This window comes from Amblyomma mixtum, chromosome 1 (genome assembly GCF_055824585.1).
Source record: "Amblyomma mixtum isolate Tamu chromosome 1, ASM5582458v1, whole genome shotgun sequence".
NCBI lineage: Eukaryota > Metazoa > Arthropoda > Arachnida > Ixodida > Ixodidae > Amblyomma > Amblyomma mixtum.
In genome coordinates, this window is record NC_143012.1 from 84,512,696 (window position 1) to 84,537,124 (window position 24,429).

Genomic DNA, 24,429 nt, shown 5'->3' on the forward strand with positions numbered 1-24,429 from the left:
CACTCGGCATCCATTCTGCAAACTTCCTCTTGTTACAGTACGAGGCATTGTAGGGATGAAATTGGACAGCAGACGGGTGCCAGAGTTTTGTAGAATTGCATCCCGCTTGCGGGCTCGGTCACAGCAGCACCTGAAGGTACATTTTAAGTATGAGAGGCATGTTCAAAAAACTGTATATTTATTTTGTGTGCGCTGTTTCCCACACAATACTGAGGATTTCTTTGTTGTGAATTTACAGAATTTTGAAATTTCCACTGCAGAAAATTGGGAACCTTAGACATGGGTCATGCGTGGATGACAAATTCTTTTGTTTGCTCTTTTAGTCTTGCTTTTTGTTGAAGAATTCTGCTTTATTACACCCAACTTGGTCTCCATACTGAAAGCAAGTTGGCACAGGTCATCCCAGGGCTACCTTCTAAGCTGTGAGCACACAAAGTACATTTTCTCTTTCTTTCTTTCTTTATTGAATACTGCAAACCTTATACAGGTCCAAGCAGGGTGGGTGAAATGACAAACAAAACAATAATAACAAAGTTAGTAAACATCAAAGTGTGGCGAAAGGCAATAAAGAATCATTCCAGTCCGTTACTGTGCGAGGAAAAAATGAAAACTTGAATAAATCTGTTCGTGCAAAATACGGCGTCAGAGAATTAGGATGATGGTGGCATGTATACCTCGACGTTGAAAGCGACAGATATGGGGCAGGGTTAATAGCTAATTCTTGTTTCAAAAGCAAGTAAAGAAATTCCAAACGTAAATTTTTTCTTCGTTGTGCAAGACATTGAATACCATTAACCTGCATTATTTCAGAGGGTGAGTCATACGGGGAAAATTTAGAGTAAATAAACCTTACAGCTTTTCTCTGTACCCTTTCTAGGCGGGTGATATTGTGTTTAGTAAACGGGTCCCAGACAGCGTGCCAGCACTAGGATGACTGGTGGTTGTAGATGAATGAAGCAGGCATTCTCAAAAGCTGCAATGTACAGATGTTCGGTAAACTGTGCCTGCTGGGCTGGCACTGAAAAGCGGTGGAACTGAAAAAGTTCACTTTCAAATGGATATTTGGATTGTCTTTTTTTCCAACAGTAAGCCAGTTTTCAATGTATTCTGTCAGCAACGATACACATCTTCCACCAGTATGCTGATCTCTGTATGTTGTCGAAGAATGAGAACAACTGTTTTGCCCTGCTCTCCTACTGCCCGAGCATTGTGCCTCTGGACCTCTGTCTGTTTCTCATGATACGGAATATTTGAATGGTGTGCGCCTTGCATCTGACAAAGGGGTTGCCAGTGTAGTATGCTGTTAAAGAGTTGACGTGTTGGCTTCGGGTTCGGTTGGCAATTGAATTGCGCCTTTTCCAAGCACTTCGTCCCTGGGAGGCTGAGTATGTAGCCGGGGACGCCTGTATCCACTAGAAAAGCAGTATGTGTCTTAAGCATTGCCAGAATTCGAGCCCAGTACTTTGTGCTGCGTACAGGGTGGGCGCTCAACCACTGGGCCATCGTTGCAGTTTTACTGTCGCAATAGGGGGTATTCAAAATTCCGCAAGTGCGCTTTTCCGCATAACAATGTTGTCCCAAACAAGATGGCTGACCATGCGTTTCCAGCTGAAACAAAGCAAGAAAGACTGGTTTTCTGTTTGATTCTTCCAAAATACGTTTCTTACATTCTATCCACACCTTTAGCACCTGTCCTGTAGGCCACGTAGTTCCTTCATAGCAAAGTCGGCCATCTTGTTTGGGGCAACATTGTTATGTGGGAAAGCGCACTTGCGGAATTTTGAATATCCCCTATTCTCGTCTTCCAAATGCCTGGAATGTCGTGTGATGGGCTGAGAAGAAAAAAAAGGCATGCGAAGTGTGAGAAGGACACAAGAAAAACGGTGTGGTAGCAGCACTTCACCTCAGTCGCACCTAATATCGCGGGGAGTGGAAAGGAACGCACACTCCCGCGGTAGTTGCATCCACCAGTGGAAAATGTGCTCTTGCCGATTTATGTTTGACACCAGAAACATGCTTTCTAGCTTATTGCCAGTGCATTCTTTCCCAAGCAAGGCAAGGACTCTTTGGGTTTGTTTTTTTAAAAAAGGTTGTCGCTTACATTAACTGTGTGCAGTGGGTATCAAAGGTGTTCAATGGTAGAACGAATGGCTAATTTTTTGATGCAACTGGTGACATCGCTTATTTCAGCCCAGGGACGGATGAGAACGTGGGCTGGGGAGCACCTGTGCCCAGTGGAAAAAAAACCACTGGATTTTTGGTAGCAATGTGATTTAAAACCCTCTGTTTCCTCACTGATGAAGCAGATACTTTACTGCCAGACCATCACTGCGGTTCAGTTGTTAGTGAAGCAGGAAAAATTACTGCACACAACACCAAGTTACTGAAGACATTTAACCCTGCAACAGCTGTCCAGCACACATGGCAGTGACTCCTTAGTGAAAATTCTAACACAACTTTCTATTGGCCGAATAGGTTCCTATGGTTACTGTATAGGTCCCCTTTTAGTCTGTTATTGGTTTGAATTGCTCTAAGAGGCAACATGAACACTTTTAAACAAGAATAACTTTTTTCATGAGTGTAATTACTGTGGTCTTCAATTAACAATGTTGGAGGCAAACCTACTCAATTTTATAAATTCATAACGAATATCTAGTTGTGATACTAATTTAGATAGCTTCATTAATCAACAGCTTTCTACCAGTACATATTGCTACACAGTTAAAAGGGCCATAACAGGTCAGTAAAGGCTCGCTATTCAAATGTGGCAAGTATGGAGGTTTCACATTCTGCATGTCTTTAAGATGTTGCTGTCTTCTCTAGGAAGTTAGTGTATGCCTGCTTCAAAAGGAAACTTCTGTCACGTTATTGGTATTGCAAATACTGCTTCCCAGTGTCAGGGAATATAATAGCCCATCAGATTTTTTTATTTGATGCATTTCTTACTAGACTGATAGGCTATTTGTTGTCGCTAAGCAAATACACTATTGATTTCGTTATTAGAATTTTCGTCAGTGTTGCATTTGTACTGATCGTCAGCACGTTAGTATCCAGGAACCTGCTAAAGCTTCTACCTTAAATTTAAGTGCAACATATACCTGAGCAACAAAGCCTAAGCATTACCAAGGCAGTTTCTCTGCTCGGTGTGCCAACAAAGCGCCAAATGATGCATTTTGGAAATCATCGACACTGTTTGGCACACTGCAGGGCAACTGCTTTTCTCCCAGTGACCTGTGATCTTGCACTAAGTGCTCTGCCCTGGAAAATTGCCTAATCCCATAACACACTGTGATTCCTTGCAGAAGCCATCACCTGTCCCTTCCTCGGTATCCGCTCCAATTCCCCAACAGACCATCAATTTTTTTTTTTTAACGTCTTTATTTCTGCATTTCGTAGGCCGATACCTTGCGGCAGAACTAAGGTGCTTCATGGAGGTTTGGGTGGGGGAGTGGTTAAGGGTGGGGGTGAAGGTCGGAGTGCGGGTTGGGGACCGGTGTCCGCTTCTTCCTCGAGGTAGTGTCGTCCCGAGGTCGGCTCCGCGAAGTGATGGCCTGGCCCTTCATCTTCCTTGAAGTAGGAAAGAAAAGTTCGCCAGAGCCGGAGTGCGTCTGATGGCCTGATGTGCGATGGCGGATCGACCCATTCCTGCAGGGTTCCAGGGACTTGAGTGCTCTCTCCCGTACTGCGTCAAAGGTAGGGCAGCTCCACAGGAGATGTTCGGCCGTGTACCATCAATTACCAATGCGCTTTTTTTTCGCACAGTCGCTCTGCGCACCTGCGCCTCTCCTCCTCCAGCTCCGTTGGTTTAAAACGCTGCTACTTACGTAAGGTGTCCTCCGAGCACACTGCCCTTTTGTTCATGCAATTAATTTCAGTTTCGGTCAGCAGATGCGAGCACAGTAAAAGTTTGTTGATAGGCTTTAAAAAAATGTAGGCTAGAAATGTATTGCCCAGGGAAACGAAAAATCCAAACCACCTACTTTTTTAAAATATAACCATTCCAAGCTTCACCTCATAAAAATGCCGATTAAAGGGCAACTGCATAGGTGCTGGAAATCTAAGAGCTTAAGTGGGTTGGATGCGTGAAATTTGCAGGTAAAGCATGGGAAGTCCTTTTGAGCAAACGCTTGCTGGGAAGGTAAAAAATTCAGGGGGCACTTTGACTACCTAAAGTGCCTAGAGGCGAAAGCGTTTTCTTGCACATCTTTGACTGCCTCTGCGGCACTGGTGACATCACCTCTGGATGACATCACACATAATTAATTACTAATTAATGACGCTTAAGCTTCCACTTTAGGAGTAGAAGGGACAGTGTGTTGTAGCTGTTGGCATGTTGTAGCTGTTGGCGCTGCCAGGGAGTCCAGGGAACACCAGTAACTCTGTCATCTCGGTGGACACCCGAACCACACCATATAGGAAGGGGGGAGTGAAAGAAGAGAGAGAAAGAGGGGCCAATGAACAAAATGAAAATTGTATTTGAGGAAAGGAAAATACACAGTAACTGTCTCTCACATATCTCGTGGACACCCAGCATCTGTTTGTAGAGGAAGGGAGGAAGTGGGAGTGACCTGAGGGAAGAAATAGGGGCCATAATGAAGAAAATGAGAATTGTATTTGAGGAAAGTGTGCCCACACTGCTGACAAGCTTCTGCTGACAGCCTTCTGTCCACAACGATGAGGCATTAAAGGGCCTTCAAAAAATTGGCAGGGGGGGGGGGGGGGCTTAGCTTTGCTTAAGCCTGGTAGGTTAATTGGGAAAGCAAAAGTGCAGCGCCTCCAACAGAAGGAACGCAGTGGGCCGCGTCTACAGGTCACGTGTGGCTACCGGCCGCCGCTGCGCGACGACTCGACTTGGTAGCCCATCTCTCAGCCTGGTGTGACGTCATAGCGTGACGTCAGATGTCATTCTAAATGCCACGCGTGGCTACCAGCCGCCGCTGCGCGACGACTCGACATGGTAGCCCATCTCTCACCCTTGTATGACGTCAAACGTGGCTACCAGCCGCCGCTACGCGAAAGGCCGTTCATGAGCGTATAGTATTGCTTTCGCAATAAAAACCGGCTCCACCGAAGGCAAAGCCCCCGAGTGTTGCTTGGCAGCGTCCAACGAGGTACCGAAGGGCCGTGTGGCCGACGGCAGCGGCAATTCGAAATTTTAGCTTCTGTGACGTCACACGTACCGAACTTCCCCGCACTCTAGCGGTGCTTTGAGGAGAAGCGCAGAAGTCAATCGTCGAATACATCACTATTTTAACAGCAAGCGTGTAAACACTTGGCATGCTTTACCTACAGCCTAGATTTGAATCCTTGAATATCGCGGAATTATAAAAAGTGGTGTACTTGCCCTTAAAGCGTTTGTTGGCACAAGGTACGAACAGCTCCTTTTTTAATGTTTGCCGAATTCAGCCCGCATTTGCATTGTCCTTAATTAGCACGGAATAAACTACGTAACACATCTGTTCCGTCGATCACGGACCAGATGACGGACAGAGACCACTGACAAGGTGGGATGTCGTTTTCTTTTTTTTTTTTTTGCCCCTTGACACCATTGCCATGCGGAGAAGCTGCCGCAACAGCTGACTAAGCGTTCTTGCTTTCAATATGGGGTTCCACAGACTTGGCCCACTCATATGTGAGCGCATCGTTGCATTTTTCAGATGCTTCGTCCCATTGCCCCTAGGCGCTGCGTTGTGTTTGTCAGCATTCACATTTCTTACGAGCCACGCGGCCCCAACACGCCAGCACACGACATTTAACGCTCCTGCTCAGCGACCACGAGGCGCCCCGCATCCTAACTTTCTCCTACGAGCGTCCCCCTTGACAAGCCACGATGCTGCGCCTTACGCAGCGAAGTCGTAAGGAGAAGCATCTTCAAGCAACACATCTGGACTTGTCGCAAGAGGCCAGACAGCGAGGCGCCGTTTCCTCCTCCCCCGGACGCCACCGCGCGCGGCAAAATTTGAAGCGGTTGGCCGCGCTGTCGCTGGTTGGTCCTTCCGGACTGCCGTCGAGTGCTGCCTTTGGATTGGCCAGTTCTGAGGGCCACCGTTCCTCAGGCTATAAAAGCCCCACCGCTGCAGCTTGGAGAGAGATGACCGAGAGGCGCCGACGATACGAGACGCGTCGGCGAGGCCCTCCCAACTCTGCAGATCCGCCGAACCTCCTACGTATCAATAATCCAGTTATCTCATTCTTGTATACTTAAGTCTTTAATTCAAATAAACCTGATTCTTTATTTCAAAAGAATCCGGCCACTTCATGCTAACATGGCGCAGCCGACAGGATCTGCAGAGGCGTCACCCCTGAACGAAGACCGAGTCGACAGCGTGGAGCCCAGCAGAACGCCGACGGTGAGCTTGGAGTTCTTGTCCCTTCTGACATCGGCAGCACGCAACGCGCTGACCACCTTGAAGAAACGACAACTGGTGGAAGAGCTCCGATGCCGAGGACTTTCGTGCAGCGGCCGCAAGGACGACATCGTGACGCGGATCATGGACGACAACGCTCGCCGCCAAGCCGAGAGGGCGGAATTCGAGAGACTGGTGGCCGAGAGAGATCATCTGCGGAGGCTTCTTGCTCAACGACAAGTGTCACACGATACGAGTGACAGCACGGACCAGCAGCCACTGTCGACACGGTTCGGCCACGAAACGGGCTCCCAACGACACGATGGACCCCGCGCCCTTGCCACGGACACTACGGTGCAGCACACGGTGTCGCCGCAAGCGGGCCACGAAACGGGCTCCCTACGACACGACGGACCCCGCGCCCCTGCCACGGACACTACGGTGCAGCACACGGTGTCGCCGCAAGCGGGCCACGAAACGGGCTCCCAACGACACGACGGACCCCGCGCCCCAGCCACGGACACTACGGTGCAACACACGGTGTCGCCGCAAGCGGGCCACGAAACGGGCTCCCAACGACACGACGGACCCCGCGCCCCTGCCACGGACACTACGGTGCAGCACGCGGTGCCGCCGCAAGCGGGCCACGAAAAGTGCTCCCAACGACACGACGGACCCCGCGCCCCTGCCACGGACACTACGGTGCAGCACACGGTGCCGCCGCAAGCGGGCCACGAAAAGGGTTCCCAAAGACACGACGGACCCCGCGCCCCTGCCACGGACACTACGGTGCAGCAGCCGGTGTCACCGAGATCGAGCCACGGAACGGGCTCCCTACGACACGACGGACCCCGCGCCCCAGCCACGGACATTGCGGTGCAGCAGCCACTACCGACACGAGTTGGCCACGAGACGTGCTTCCAACGACACGGCGCACCTTTCGCATCTGCTAAAGTTACTACTACAATGCAGAAGCCATTGCCGAGACGAGCTGGCCTATCCATTAAGCCAACGCCGCGACGAAAGCGCGGCAGGATGCGGAACGATCCAACGAGCCCGACGCCCTGGACGAAGAAACGTTACGAACGAGACAAACTCGGCAGTCCGCATAAGTCGTATCACGTCCCCAGGTGGAAACGACGACGCAGTGGTATCGGTGAGCATCACGGTACAAGCCCGACTCCCTGTACCAAGAAACGAAACGAACGAGACAAACACGGCACTTCGCACAAGTCGCATCGTCTCCCTAGATGGAAGCGAAGGCGTATTAGAACGGGCTGGACGCAAGCCACAAGGTACGCGGCGGAGAACGCCCAGCTCGCCCAAGAATTGCTGTCGACAACGTGCGCCTGAGGACAGGCGCAAATTTTGGAAAGGCCGTGTCAGCATTCACATTTCTTACGAGCCACGCGGCCCCAACACGCCAGCACACGACATTTAACGCTCCTGCTCAGCGACCACGAGGCGCCCCGCATCCTAACTTTCTCCTACGAGCGTCCCCCTTGACAAGCCACGATGCTGCGCCTTACGCAGCGAAGTCGTAAGGAGAAGCATCTTCAAGCAACACATCTGGACTTGTCGCAAGAGGCCAGACAGCGAGGCGCCGTTTCCTCCTCCCCCGGACGCCACCGCGCGCGGCAAAATTTGAAGCGGTTGGCCGCGCTATCGCTGGTTGGTCCTTTCGGACTGCCGTCGAGTGCTGCCTTTGGATTGGCCAGTTCTGAGGGGCCACCGTTCCTCAGGCTATAAAAGCCCCACCGCTGCAGCATGAAGGAGAGATGACCGAGAGGCGCCGACGATACGAGACGCGTCGGCGAGGCCCTCCCAACTCTGCAGATCCGCCGAACCTCCTACGTATCAATAATCCAGTTATCTCATTCTTGTATACTTAAGTCTTTAATTCAAATAAACCTGATTCTTTATTTCAAGAGAATCCGGCCACTTCATGCTAACATGTTTCTCCTCTTTATATGACGTCTCGCATATAGTGTTCCTTTTAATCCTTCTCCCCTTCGCATATAGGCAATGCAGAAAAGCCACCACGGCAGGTGACCGGCACTGCACTTCAGCTCTACTTGTCGCGTGTCCCCATGCTCGGCCCACTCGTATGTTTGTACATGTGTCGTAGGCCACTAAACGCATATGCGACCAGACAAAGACAAAAATTTGAAAGTAATAGACGAACAATCATGTTTTCCAGGAATGTATTAACTGGAAGAAAAGTAGTGTAACTGTATGGGACTTTTTTTTTTTTGCCCGCAATTTTGAGCATATGAACCAGGAAACTCTAAGAACCGGGAATGTATCAACGAGGCTTTACTGCAGTTTGTAAACATTGGGCTTTCACTATAAGTTTCCTAGCTGCTGCACATAATTACGCTAACTTAACACACTCATGAGAATCGGGCAAGTCTGCAAGGCACCGTTGCCAATCACTGACTGTAACACCGCAGACAAATTTTGAGTCTTGGCTGTCCAAGATAGCTGCGCCAAGCTGTACCAACTGGAATTTGTAGCAAATGCGGCAAAACACAGCTGGGTACATGTAAGCTGCAAATGTACCTATGTGTATGTATATTTGCATACCAAAAACATGCATTTGCATTTGTATTACAGGCCCACAAGCTTTGTCACAGAACGAGAGCAGTCGCATCAGAACCAAACACCAGAAAGTCTAGATCTAGATGACATACCACTTCCTGTCACAAGTGTAACAAGTAATTGTGGCAGTAATTATTCTCGTAACAGACTGAACATTATGCACTGTGGCCTGCCATGATTCAAGGTGTGCTGCTTCCAACTTCTCAAGTAGCATGGTTCGAGACTGGTTAATAATTTGCGCTGCTGATTGTTCAAAAGCGGTGGGTACAGTGATGCTCAACACAACTTGTAACGCACAAACACTGAATGTGGCTGTGTCTATTTTATAGTAGTTGAATGTATCGTGACACACATTACAGAAATCTCCCTATGTTGTTTCAAGTGACAGCTACATGCACAAGTTTCCAACGCCCCTTGGAAGACTCGTTACGAGTCATACTGAGCACACAGATGAAACGAGTGCTACCAGCAAGCGGGACTGGACACCTGTTTCGCCACAAGCGATCTTCACAGGGTGCCCCATGTTGGTGATAGAACTCTGCTTGTTCAGGAATTTGGTTTGGTTTATTGAGTTTAACGTCCCAAAGCAACTCTGGCTATGAGGGACGCCGTAGTGAAGGGCTCCAGAAATTCGACCACCTGGGGTTCTTTAACATGCACTGACATCGCACAGTACACGGGCCTCTAGAATTTCGCCCCCTTCGAAATTCGACCGCCACGGTCGGAATTGAACCCGCGTCTTTCGGGTCAGCAGCCGAGTGCCATACAACCATTAAGCTGCATGCACATTTTAAGGACAAAGAACATAAAACTTGCAAACGTGGATTCGGCAAGTCTGTGCAGCAATATGTTTCAGATGCTGAATCACAACCAATTCAGCACTATAAAGCAGAAATGGTGGGCGTAGCAGATTTTGGACCCTCAGCGAAATGTCATTAGGTCTAGAGGACACATGTGAAAGGAAGCCATAGCCGTGTGAAATGTGCACAAATTTTAATGCGACAAAACATGGAAATTCAGTGTGGGTTCTGAAGCACACCATTAACAGTGCTAAAGAAAAGTCAAGCACAAGTTGTTCTTTTTGCTTTTTATTTATGTGAATCAAACTGCAAGCACGTGACACACAGTCTTACAGCAAGCAAGCACAAGTACACTCAAACTTGGAATGAGCCATAATACTGTGCAACACGACGAAAATAGATTATTTTTTTCTCACTGATGCTTCCCAGATTCCCACAATTGTCTTCAAACACAAACAATTCAACCACTTGCCTTTCTTCAAACATGAGCCTCCCGGAAGTGCCACCTTTCGGAAAAGTGTCCACGAGTACAGCCACACACTCACTAAGGTGATGGGCACATTTGAACTTTTGCAACAAATAGAATGTGGATAAGAATATCTGACCAGTTGAACTGGTTTACTACCATTCAACTAGGCATTAGTAATAGCCAAATTCAAACTTTCCAGTAGTCACTTTGTGCTGGCTTTCATACAACCTAAGTGGTTGAAAATAAAAATGGATTAATGCTTCACTTAGACTAGCACTACCCCAGCTGCATACTTCCGTGTTGGAACAGTTCAAGATTTATTTTATCAGAAGTGGGCAGTAACTAATTAATAGCTGCTTAGAAATCTGAAATATTTGCTATCAGTGGACACACAACAAAAAAACACGAACGTAAAAGATGCAGATAACTGTTGAGTACTACTTAACATGGTCCACAATTTAAGATGCACAGATGCGCGTCAAAATGCATTTAACTTCTTGGACCATGACTTTGCTGCTAATGTCTTGACTCGCACATTGAGATGGGCTAACTGTACTGCCACTCCTCTGCCTAGTTTTCTGAGCAAGCGATGACAGAAAGGTGTAATGCACTCAGTTAAAACAGCACCTTCGTTAAGTTCAGTGTAAATGCAAATAACTACGCATACCACAGCCTAATGATCTGATCCAATGAAGTCGCAGCTTCGTACATTTGCTTAACCGATGCTTGTAAAACCAGGATGGAACTGACAAAGTAATCTCAAAAACACTGAACCTGGTCAACAAATAATAATATAATGCCACAAACCATTGTAGTGTTTGTTCGTTCTTCAAAGCTGTGGGTACGCCCATTCTCTCTTTGTAGGTGATGCAGGACACAACCAGATTTAACTCGATTGCTCGCATCTAGGTGGAGCCGATTCTACATTGTCCCAGAATGTTCTAGTAACGCTGCATGCCACACCTCGAAAGTTCGCTATCAGCTTTAAATTGAGCACGCCCGAGAGCGGCGGGAATTCTCTTCGACGACCGCCGAGCACGCTTGTTGCTACGCCGCCGCCGAGTCACTGAGTTATTAGTGAGCACAGGTCTGTCCAATAAACAGTTTCTTTCAGAAGCTGTTTTCACTGTCTCCCTGCTCGCCGGACTGCAGTCACCACTACGTGACATCTGGTGGAGGTGCTAACGGACGTCCCTGTCGCCCTCACTCTCTGGAAGCCACCAAAGCAGCCCAAACCATCTCGAAGAAGCAGATCACGAGAGAGCCGCAGAAGCCGTCCTAACTGAAGATGAAGTGCGAAGAAGCCGTCGTCTCCAGAGGCGTTCATCTGAATACGGACTACTACCGGACTGCATGTGAGCAAAGAAGGACTCCTCAACACCGACGTGAGCCATGGCTACGACACCAGACAATATGATGCATGAAACCACAGCTTCACTTGCAGTTCTTGCATGAAGGTAAGACAGTGGAGTCACCAGTGGTGTTCTGTTCTTTAAAGTACAAAAAAGTTGGCTGTGATATTACTGAACATCAGGTGTCCGCACATGCTTCTGCGAGTGGCAAACAGCATGCAAGCAAACACAACAGCTGTGCCTGATAAAAGTCCCACATATGGAGATTGTGCTGCAACAATCTGAGCAGCACAGGCCATAATAACTGTTGGCATAGCTGTATCAGCTGCTGCGGCCCATAAAACATGACGGCACGAATGCAGGGGAATGAACGTTGTGCTTCATTGCGTGCTCGACTTATAGCCGCTTCTTCCAACACTTATCACTAGAGTCTGCCTTTTGCACATTTTTTCATCTGTCAGCCCTTAATGCTCCCTCCTTTCAGATGCTCTCAGCAAACGTCATCCGCTCCTCCGTGACATAACATAGCTCAAACAGAACTTGCGACAGGTAAAGTAAAAACAAGATGAACCCTGAAAATCAGTTTAGGAATGCGCATATGCAAGCCACACTGCACGAATCTTAATGACTAGATGCATAAAGGTGACCAATGGCCCTGTGACGCTCTTTACAAGCATCTAAAATACTTGTGACTATGGTTCATGCTGCACTAAACACTGCACAATCAAGCAGCTCTGATAGAATGCCTCAAGGACACAGAGGATGGCTAAAGAACGTGAAAAAAAAATCTAAAACTGAGAACTTCAAACAAAAATGATAAGCATGCAACTAAATTAAGCGCACTAAGAGAAGTGATTCAACGCTGATGGACCCACCATAGCAAAAACTTGTTCCTTTCTCTTGCAAACTCGGAAATTATAAAAAGAGCCACGCAGCAACAAAGTTTGCACAGAGACTAGATACAATCACGGCTACCAGGTTACCCCAGTGACAATAAATGCTGAAATTGAAGTGTAACAATAAAAATATCATGCAGGTGCTCGCTCAGCAAGCATTGTGCAGAGTGCATTACATTACAATAAATAAACAATGGCAACCTTGAGAAAATGCACAAGTTGGTAAGTTGGTGAGAGAATATATTCACATGTACAATCAGTGTGGCTGCTCTGAATGTCAAGCAATGATCACACTATGTTCTACGAGCAACTACGATGTCTGAATGCTAACAGGACACGCAGCCCTAAGGATGTCCCCCTCCGATGCATGACAACATATGTACGACTAGATTTTAAGGAATGTCAGTAAGCTGTCTGTGTTAAGCTCTCAGCCAGCGAATTAGCCACAGCATGCATACGATTTTTGACGATGCCTGAAGCATGAACAACGAATACAATGAATGCCCCGAGGCTCACGGCAGGTTCAGCCACTGATTTTGCTTCCCAGTATGCATGGTTCCTCCGAAAGTGAACACAAATTGCCCTCTGGGGAATCGACTATGGGTACTGTAAACATATAAAAATGCAAATAAATTTAAGCCCCAGCTCAATATTTCCTTGCCAATTTATCTGTGCAAAAATTGCATGAATTTTTCACTCGGAAAACGGTGGAACAAGCCATAAGAAATGAGAAAACAACAAATGAGGACTAGAATTAAAGGGTCCCTGAAATGCCGTTTGAACACTGTACATAAACTCACTCAGTCGTTAGACCGTGCATTTATCAACACCTCAGCTAAATACATCACACCTCTGCATGCAGCGGAGAACGCAGAATCACACTTGAAGGTTGGCTTGCACTTTCCTTCTACATTAAAAAAAAAAATCTCACACCTTCTCCGCATAAATGCATCTCTGTGTATAGGTTCTGATACAGCTAGTTAAACCTGCATTTACTGACCAGAAAGGGGATCGCAAAATAGTTTGATACAAAAAAATCGCAGCAGATAACCTAGAAGCAAGGATACATTGCATCCATGCTAGTGGTGCACTTACTACAGCAACAAGCCGTCCACCAGAGTTCTGGCAGCACCCAGCTTTAAATGTGCCAAGCAGGAACTGCGGCAATAGAAGGAAAGGTGCAAAGAGAGAAAAAGTTAAATTTCGATTCTTCTACAGAACGCATTCGAAAAACTCATCCTGGAAGAGAAGCAGTGTCCTGAGCTATCAGATGAATGCTACATCTTTTTTTTTTTAAAAGTGCTTGAGGAACCCTTTAAAAGTTATATGTGCATTTAGCTCAAAGCAAGACTGAAACGACAAGGAATCATCATTTCGGTGCTAAATCAACACTTGGCATTGCAGGTCGCCACAGAAATTTACTTGTTTGGAACCACACAGCTGGTCAGTTTTCCGACTGATGATATGCCTGTGGGAAGCAAGTATCTGTGCACTTACAGAGTTGCACCTTGTTATAACGAAGTTGGAGGGGCCTGGCAATTACTTCGTTATAGCCGTAGCTTCGTTATAGCCCGTCTTGGCAGAGCTTCCAAGGGAAATCGTGATTCTTTCGCTATATCCACTATTTCGTTATAAAGCATTTCGTTATAACGAGGTTCGAATGTATAAAGGCATGACGGCCAAAGGTAAACCGCGTGGTAATTGGTATATCTACTACATGCCCAGTATTAAATGCACCCCGGTATCTGGCATACTGACCTCTATTACTTGCATTGTAGTAATAATTAATAACGCACGTTTTTTTGTCCTGTACGGTCACAGCGTATGAGGTAGACCCCTCCCATGGCACTCTTGAGACTCTTGCTTGCAGCTTACACTATATTCCAAACGTAGTTCAACCGCAAACAGTCTGTGTTTTGCCAACGTAAATTTGACAAAAACAAAACTTGGAGGGCGTGGAATAAGCCTGCAACATGCCCGCATTCTGAAGAGGGCGCGAGGCGAGGTAAACAATATTATACACATTCGTTTCCGACCTTATTTCAGTTGCCAGGAATGCTTTGCACCGGGGGGTGCTTGATCTCGTTAGCCTCGGGGAACTCCAATGGATTTCACGTGCTGAGGAACCTTGCATGTCTGGGCTTCCGTCCCCTTCCTACATACCTAACAAATGATACTCATGTGTGGAATCAGAATTTTGGTCGGGTCTAGTTGGCTGAATGCTATCAACAGATCAATCCAGTGCAAAGGAAAGAGGAAACGAAAGTGAATACACAACACAGGATGGGCGCTGCGTTTCTTTCGAACAGACCCTGCCCCCCAGCAAAAATGGCCAAAGTGAATAAAGGCTTGGATGACACTCAGCCTACCCTAAGAGTACAATGCGACAGCATCAGAGATCCTTCCACGCAAGCACTTTTTCACTTAGATTCATAAATCGCAGGGAATCCTCATACCACTGCTGGCGTTGTGGCGCAGTGGTTAAGCGATGCTCCACTGCACAGGCAGCGGTTTCAATCACAGCATATGGAACCCAGGCTGCTCTTCCCAAGCGCCCACAAGGCCCATTTTTGCACGGACAGTTCTCCAGAAGGCTGTCTATCTCTCGACCAATGAGACGATGCGCAGTGCAACGGTGGGCAGGAGGCTTCGCATTAATTTCACTGCCACCTGCTTTATTGTGACACGGACGGACGCCGGCTTTTCTGACAAACGGAAGCTCTAATGCTTTCGCATTCTACAATAAAAGAAAGATGGCGGGACAAATGGCAGTGCTTTCACACTTGTCACAGCACCGGTGGAACGGCACATCACCCGATGCGCTCTTTCCTCGCCACACTGCCCACAAACAGCCACCCTGCACACTCCCCTCACTCCAGACACAGACCGCGTCCTACCAGCAGTTGACACAGCGAACTTTGGGCCCACCTTTCCACTGGTGTCTCTGCTTTTTTTTTTTTTTACGGGAAACAGCAGCTGGCCTTCGGGGACGCTGCACGATGACGGGCTTCACTCGTGACTGCTGGCGACAAGGCCCTCCCAAGCGACCACCTTTTCGAGCAAAGCTTCACAAAGCCCAACAGTATAGAGCCCCTTTTTGAGCAGTGGGCAGACCAACACAAACAAGGCCCGCACAAAAACAGGCACACAAATATCCCCCAAGACTCATTCTCAACATGTCCACAAGCGCTTGAGGATGACGGCTGTCTGGCCTGCTTGAATGCCTGGCAGGGGGGAGCGGTTGCTCTGTCTCGAGTAGAAACCCAGGAACTGATCTCTAGAACATGCTGCCTAGGACAGCTGATAGCTCCAGCACGTGCCTCACACCAGCTCTACAAACCTGGCAGGGTCAACGCCGTCAGCAGCAGAGCCCAGAGGCATGGCCAACTCCTTCTCCGCCCTGATAGTGACGATATCTCCGTGCAGGTGTGAGCTTGGGCTGCTACGGTGCTTTGTCTAACCTCAAAGTGGACCTAGAGGGCCATGGTCTCTCTATCAGGCGGCAGCGACATCTCGTCACCGCTGTCGGCCGTCCCATCATCTGAACAGGAGTCGGCTTGAGATCCTCCGCTGCCGCTGTGGCATCCCCCCTTGGTGAGCGGTGCACCGCACGGGCATGCAGCCTCGCCCTCCAGTGTCCGGTGGGCATGGCGACGGTGTCGCAGGCCTTCCTTCTGGACACACACGCAGAAAATGGGAGCGGGTTAGCAGGCCCTGTTCTTGCAGAGCCTGCGGCCAACTGGCCACAGCCGAATCTCACGCATGCATGTGGAAAAGAGAGACCATGCATCGAGTAAGAGAGCAGTACAGATAAAGACGGAAGCATTGGCTAGGTTTAAAATTGTAGATTTAAAATTTCTCCCTGACCAGCAGGGAGAAAGGAAGAGAAAGAGCTGAAGGACGCTGGTAGGCTTCCTGCTTCCATCCTGCTCCGACCGATCCCCTCTGTGAATAAACCCCCGTGCGTGCTAAGCACGTAACAGTTTGGTGAGAGGTGCCGGGTATCGACCACGGAGCATTCCATCTGCCGAAGGAGCAGGATGGAAGCAGGAAGCCTACCAGTGTCCTTCAGCTCTTTCTCTTCCTTTCTCCCTGCTGGTCAGTCCATCTTCTGCTTCTTCCGTCGAGGTTCTGTGGAAACACGTGACAATATAAAACATCAACACCAAAGTTATTGGTGCTTTTGTCAAAGTGTGAATCAGCGATTACTTACTACTCTCTTTAGTTAGTCCGCTAACCACCTATTCCTCTAGTACCCGTGTGCAGTTTTAGCACACACCAGGGCGTACAGGCATGGCACAACATAGTAAGGGGACAAGTTGAGCTGGCATCTCTAGGGGAATGTGAGCCCACCTGTTCGTGCAGGGGTGTCTGGTGGCCACCGTGGCCCTTGGAGAGCTCACGGACCAGCAGGTTGATGGAATGGCTCATGTTGGAGCTGGATGACTGAGCAGCGTTCGACTGGCGCAGGAGCAACTGCTGCAACAGGGCTTCCGTCTGTGCCAGGCGCCGCTTCAGCTCTTCAACCTCTCCTGCAAGGTACGCAGATTGTGCTCAACAGGTGGCGCCAGTGGCTACATTGTGCGGGCAACTGCTGTGTGTTGCACGCATAGGTAACCAAGCGAGGCATGATTCTGCTCTGTGAAAAACAACGCGTGGCAACTAAGCAGCCCCCCAAAGGCAAAACAAAAAAATTTCATGAGAACTGACAATAACACCACAAAACACAGACCCGTTCATCAGTGCTGTGACATACTGAACGAGCTCTGCGTTTCTGGATGTGGAAAACAGCACTTTGACTCTCCTTGTTGTAGTTAACTTTCTTTCCTTTTGTTTTTATTTCATGCTCACAAGTAATTGCGTGTAAATTATTTACAATCTTCTCTATCTGTGTGTTACTTTTAGGTCAGATGCTGAGGTGCTTATGAGCCAAAATCACCGTTTAAAAAGGTGCGAGGCAAGCTGGTAGGAGCAATTAAATATTTTGGTTATGTGCTTCTGACAAAACAGAATTACGCCCGAGAGAGTACCATGCATTCTACTGTTCGTTAGTTAACTCCTTGCTTCTCTTAAATGCATATTTTTAGAATGCTTTGCAACCATATCTGCATGAGATGTTTTTACAGCGACAGTAAAATACAACACATTCGGCGAAACCATGTCATCAACTTCTTCAGCGCTCTCCCCTTCACCCGTTTCCCTCACTGTGCCTGTCATGCTGGATGGCCACCTTACATGAACAGATGAACAGCTGTGCATATGACACATGCGCATGACGGCATATAGCCTTACCCCACCTAAGCACCATTTCAAAGGATACTGCACACTGCTTATATAACCCTTTCAGCAAAAGGCACTCACTAGACCTTACCAGTCTAGCTGGTACAGATACCAATCACTTCTACCAGCAGTTACAAAACATTCCAACTGGCATCAGTATTTCTTAACACACCAGGTGTCGCTCGATTTTCGCAATAATGCACTATTGCGAATAGTGGACTATTGGAATAGTGGACTATTCGTGCGAATTCGTGTCAATAGTGCGAATTGGAAAAGTGCACTATTCCAAGTGGCGTGCTTTGTGGTACTTGAAATGAAGCTCACTTTTTGCCACCTCAAATGCGTAAGCTATTTCCCATGAGCAGGCATTGAGGAGCAGAGGGAACAGCATCTCGTCTCCACCTACCCAGTGGTCCCTGCTTTGAGGCATCGTTTGTGTGGGCTCTGCGGCTGGGTGAGCCAAGGCCCGCAGTACCCCGTGGGTCAGGCCGTGACCACGGCTCCTGGCTTGTGTTGTCTGGTGCTGGAGGAGGCTTTTTGCACACCAGCTGTGGCAAAGAGGAATCGAAAGCAGGAGGAGCCAGTGTTGTTACCGCTGTTATAAAGCCTCCGAGATTCTTTGCCCTCACCCTAGGAAAAGAAGCGACGTTGCCAGTTGTGCTGTGCATGGCCCCCTATGCCTACGAATGCACACACTCCCAGATAAATGGTGTGCGCCCAAGACGAATGAATCTTATATTAACAATAACCTGAGTGCAGTCAAGTGACAAGTTGTTAATCACACTGAACTAACACTACTCTTTTCTCTAAAATCAATTCAGCCTTGACCCACTATTAACAATCATCTGAGCGCAGTCACGTGACAAGTTGTTAATCACACTGAACTAACACTGCCCTTTACTCCAAGCTGTCAAATCAATTCAGCCTTGCCCCACCGCTCACCACTAATCTTATTTAGCTCACTGAGTGAACAAATAAAAACTGGAGAGGACACTTAACCTCCGCCTTAAGTGTATGATGCAACAGCGTTAATCGATTAATGCCCATACATGCAGAACTGGTCACTTTCTACTTAACATTTCAGAGATCTCTGGGAGTTCTCACACCACTCCTGGTGGAGTGGTGCAGCGGTTAAGTGATGTGCTTCTGCTGTGTGATGGCAGGTGCTACCACCAGTGGGGCTTGTGCAACCCAGGCTGCTCTTCCCGCGCAATCCCTCTCGATCAATCATTATATTTAACTGCCACCTGCCACGGCAGGCAGATTGTGATCCCTAGGTGGGCAACCTAGGCCACGTGACCAAGGTGGCCCAACTAGGTTGCTTCTCTGGGGGTTTTTTCAAGGATTTTTCACTCCCGTTAAAATGTCCTGATTTTACAGTGCACCACTATGTTTTGCCTTAAAACCAGAACAAATTTTTTTCAAACCAAGAATAATAAAGAACTAAACATAGCTGCATGGACTTAACTAACAACCGTTTGCCGCAACTTTCCTTGCTGGACTATTGTGTTCATATGGTGCAAGCACTGTGAGATTTTAGCAACACTCTTTTCAACTGTTGCAAATATCTGCAGAGACCTCCTACTACCACGTCCTCTGGGGTTGGTTGGTTGGTTGGTTGGTTGGTTGGTTGGTTGGTTTATGGGGTTTAACGTCCCAAAGCAACTAAGGCTACGAGGGACAGCATAGTGGAGGGCTCCGGAAATTTCGACCACCTGGGGATCTTTACCGTGCGCTGACATTGCACAGTACACGGGCCTCTAGAATTTCTCCTCCAAAGAAATTCTAGCCGCCGCGGCCGGGATCGAACCCGCGTCTTTCGGGTCAGCAGCCGAACACCATAACCACTGAGCCACTGCGGCGGCCCACGTCCTCTGTGCTTGCACCATGTGCACACAGCAATCCAGAAAGGCGCATGGCAACAAACAGGGCGTGTCTTTTTTGGTTTTTGGATAGGTCTATACCTTGCTTGTGTAGCCAAACGACTAAGTTCATGTAGATTACTACAAGTCCTTCATGTAAAACCTGCTCCACCCTGGGTCATTACCACTAACACACTGGATTAGAAAGGCATGCGTGATGGAGTTGACTGACCTTGAGAACCGTGTAGAGGAAAAAGACCACCACTCCGATTGTGTACAGCGGCATCACCAGGTTCATGGTGCCACCCGTCTTGGTTGCTTGCCGAGGAGGCTGTCGCATCGACGGGTGTGGGAAAGGCTGCCACAAACAGACACTTTCGTCACTCAAAGTGGCAAGCGCAGAGAGAGACAACTATGAAGACTTATCATACAAAACACCCACACATGATTCACTGGTGCTCCTCCAATTCTATGCCTGCTGCATTTTGACGGAGGTGAAATACAAAAGATGCCTGTCTGCAGTTCAATGTCAGTGCATGTTAAAGGGCAACTGCAGCACTTTTTTGAGAATTTCCCGATGTTCAGGGACTGAAATCTATATAGGCTGTAGGTAAAGCAAGCCAAGTGTTTCTACACTAGGATTTAAAATAGTGACATAATCGACGATTGGATTTTGCACTTCTCCTCGACATACTGGAGGAGTGCAAGGAAATTCAGCGTGACGTCACAGAAGGTATGATTTCAGTTACTGCTGTCAACAGCCACACCCTGCCCCGACTCGTTAGACACTGCCAAACAGCTCTCGGCAGGGTTTGCCTTCGGAGGCGTTGGTATTTTTCTTTCAAAGCAGGAGTTTGTAAGTTGGAAATGTACCGATACCTTCGATGACGTCATCATGCCCCCCCCCACTTGTAGTTTTGCGCTGCGGAGAAGCTTGAAGGGTGTCCGGATTTTAATTGGCGATTACTTCACTATTTCAAGTGGTAGCCCAAAAAGACTTCGCATTCTTCACCTGCAAGTTTCACACATTCGACCTTCTTAAGCTCAATGATTTCTAAAACCTATGCAGTTTACCGTTAAAGAACTTGGGGTGGCTGAGCTGATCATTTGCATACTGCTGTTCTTTTTATTCTTAGCCTCATTCTATTCATCCTTTTCTCTATTTTGATCTTGTAACCGCTCCTGCTCGGGCTCTATCAATGGCATGCAGTACCTTTAAATAAACAAATAAAACCCGACAATGCTACTAACTGTAGGCCACAATCAAAATGAAAGCACAGGCAGAATCCACGGCAGAGAGGATCTACTCACACGACCCCTGGAGTACTCTGGGCTGTGGGGTCGGGCCTGGCCTAGGCCTTCATCCATTCTAGACTGTGGCCCTCGGCCTGGGAGCATGCCTGTACGTGACCGAGGAACGACACATGGACCACCACTCATAGGGTACCCTGGGCCCATGGCCAGCTTTCATGCTCTGTGAATGCCCGTGCTAGGCCACACTGTACGTGACTCAAATATTGGCATGCACACAGTGACTGATTTGAAAACACAACAGCTAGGCTGCAGGTGTTTCTGTGGTCCCACATAGTACCACTCTGTGCCCAAACATGCACAGCATATCTTAGTACAGGCTCTTTGTCCGCTTATTACTAACAGTTTCCCTTGAAAAAACTGTGCCAAGAGTGTACGTCTATGATGAATGTTTGTTACAACACTTCACAACGCTCTTGGCAACGAAATTCACTGCATAAACAATTTCTTCAGGTGGCTAATACATGACGCACTGCAAAATTGCAGTAACCTCTAACGACTGATTTCCATATTATTACATCATCTTCAGACCTTAGAAAAAACTGCCACTTGTCAATATGAATGAAAATATGTTTTTTCAAGTCTGGGTGTTGCCCTGGATGCATGCGAAATTTTTTGCAGCTGCGCATTTAACAGCTCTCTGCGATTTTTCAGCATACTCTCCACTATTGAATCTCTTCTCCTACATAGCTCTGTCCCATTTTTATATGGGGTCATTGTTTTTGATGAGGCCTCTACACTTCACCCATCATTAACTCGTTCCCTCCTGAGCTCCTCCGAAGAACCTTAGACCTTTCTTCATACCATCTTGCCACCTCTTCCTCGGTCGCCCTTTCGGCCTCTCGCCATCAACTTCGTTTCATCACCTTCTGTCCAACGTATTCGTCATCCCTCCTAATTACATCGGCAAACCTTCTTGAATTTTTTTGTTTGATATCTTGATATCTGTGACTTTTTCTAGTAAAAAGGGTACTGCGCTTACAAACAAGGACAACAGAAGACGACGTCTTCTTCTGTTGCCCTTGTTTGTTAGCGCAGTACCCGTTTTACAAGATGAACATCCACCAACTAGCCAAACTTGTCAATCTACTATCTGTGACTTTTACTGCATCCAACCCACCCTGATCTCCTCTATGAACGAGGAGGGTTAGCATCAGGCAGGGCATCCAGCTGCAAAACCTTGCCAAATCATGATGACTGCTACTGAATCTCTATATCATTACACAGTTTTAGCATAGCCGGACAACCGTCCGGTAAATATGTTAATGCGATGTCATTGCTACTGTTGCCAGGCTTGCCTACCCACATTTCCCGTGCGGTAGCAGTTGCCATAGTTGCTGTGTTTAACGTATGGTGGGGCTACAACTTTCTATTAAATACATGCAACAACACTCATTACTAGTAACTGTATTTTTGCTTCAACATGCCCTGCAATGCAAAGGGTAGTGCACATAGTTCTCAGCTGAGTAGTTCCGACTTGGCACAGTTGATTAAGGCAGTAGTCGTGCAAACCAACGCCGCTGTGGATCCGCAAAGCTGTTTGAATGCTTTTCCGTTTGTAACTGGTCGGTGACCTGGTCAATCTAACACGAACAAGGTGTCATCCAATCAGACGAGCCTTAAAGGCCAGCCAATCATAACATAATAGACACCTTTAGCATACCGTGTATGGTGATTACCGTTAACGGTACCGAAGTATATATATCAGGAGCCTGCGCGCAGCCAATGCGCATGCGCAAATTGCCTTGACGGCGCCAGATGGCGCCACGTACCCGGAAGCTGTGCCTGCGTCCGCAGCGTCGTAAGCAATCAGCGCGTATACTCATCACCGGTGGGCGGGCACGGTGGCGGTACACGGTATGCTAAAGGAGTCTAATCACAGCACTTCTTAAGGAGATCTCACGAGCAGCCGCTGGTACCGCCGGAGCAACTTAAAAGGCGAATCTTGCTCAACATTCAGCGCAAAGGCTTTTGGATCATATGCCCCATTCCCACATGACAACCGCAAACCATACTTCAGTGCGCCAGATGTTGGTGCTCCGTCTGCTAGACTCATTCACCAGAAGCGTTGGCATGGAAGCGTTTTTGGACAGGACCAAAGTGAAGCTGTCGCCTTTGACGAAGGCATCCGCTCAAGCTGCACTGCGCGAAGCAGTGATTATACCCTCGGCCGAAGTCGGGAAGACAATTCCTGAGAATATGTATGCCCGTGTAAGTGAAATATTTAACGGGCCCATTACTGACGGACGAAAGGAGCTGTCCACGCGTGTGTGCTGCGATCGACGAGAGGCAAACAGCGCTCACCGTCTTGGCCTTCTTGTGCCGACCACGACATGGAGAAGGCTGCCTGCATCATGGGATAAAACACCTTGGGCCAGAGGACGGTGAAGCAGCCCACCACTATGGCTAGCACAGCGATGCTTTTACCGACGCCAATGTCCGAGTTCGCCATCTTCAGAACCGCGGGAAGCAAAGGAGGGGATAGGGTGGAGAGGAACACGAAAACGGGAGCACGGTTCGAATGTCGTGTTCTGTTGATAGTGTGCTCACACACGCCCACCAGGAGAAAATAGTCAATGCAGAAGGCGAAAAGCACTGTGGCGCTGCAAGCGACTTTCTGTTCAAAGGCGCCTTCGTGTCATGCTTCGTGTTGCAAAATTATGAAAAGAAAAAATATTTTATCATCTTTATTGCCTCAGTTAAAATAAAAGACTACGAGATATAAATTAAGCAAACAAGAAGGAACCGAATCCTTCGGCTCGGTCAACTCGATGATACCTGTCACGGAAGCTGGAAAAACTGCGATATAATCGCTGCTTCATCGTTTTAATTCACTACAGTGCTGACAGTGCTGAAGCCAGCCTTCCTCAAGAGCCGGAATGACAACGTTACGTAGAAGCATCGATTATAGTGCGGTTGGTTATATTAACTTCATGGTTTTTCATGTCTCACGTCTCTCTCTGACGTCACAGCCATCGTTCGGCTGTTGAAACCGAAACAGCACGAGAAAGAAATTCGATTATAAATTTTTTAGCGGTCGTAGGAGGATACCATGTGGTAATCCATGTATAATAATGCCTTATGCCTGATTACATAGAAGAAATTACGCACTAAAAAGTTAGGTGTCTATACTTACGTGCTGTGTGTGTACCATATGTAGTCTACGCACTTTAGTTTTTCACTGTGTTCTTTTTGTTCGTTGTAGCACTTAACGACTTAACATCAACCGGATGTAATGACAGTGTGCCCTTAAGGGCCATATCAGTGATCTTGCCTCCGCATTATGCATGCCCTGCACTAACCAATTTCTCATCTTGATTTCGGCTGGGATTAACCCGTGTTTGCCCACTCTGCCCTCTTCCTCTATCTGAAGGTTACAACTATCATTTTTCTTTCCATAGCTCGCTGCGCTGTCCTCTGCAGCTCAGCGAGAGGACAGATCCTCCTGCTCGCCATCGATAAGCCTTACACGAGACGAACTCAATAATTAATAATTCAATTAAGTTCACTC

General features: G+C 47.8%; 1 protein-coding gene across 3 annotated transcripts; it reads right to left on the minus strand.

Annotated features, from left to right (window-relative positions):
* RIC-3 (RIC3 acetylcholine receptor chaperone) lies at positions 1-23,462 on the minus strand. Of its 3 annotated transcripts, none has more exons than XR_016284491.1 (7): positions 23,223-23,442; positions 20,919-21,007; positions 19,840-19,965; positions 18,152-18,293; positions 16,819-16,997; positions 15,806-16,139; positions 1-130 (listed from the first exon to the last, which is right to left on the minus strand). XR_016284491.1 is itself a non-coding variant. In XM_089553826.1 (6 exons), exons 1-6 carry the CDS (start codon positions 23,368-23,370, stop codon positions 15,939-15,941), a joined length of 885 nt encoding a protein of 294 aa, XP_089409952.1. In that variant the 5' UTR covers positions 23,371-23,462; the 3' UTR covers positions 10,034-15,938. The 3 variants fall into 3 exon arrangements, 1 of the variants encoding a protein (XP_089409952.1); XR_016284489.1 differs by lacking the exon at positions 1-130 and adding an exon at positions 10,034-13,623; XM_089553826.1 differs by lacking the exon at positions 1-130 and having other exon boundaries at positions 10,034-16,139; positions 23,223-23,462.
* Positions 23,463-24,429: the final 967 nt, after the last annotated feature.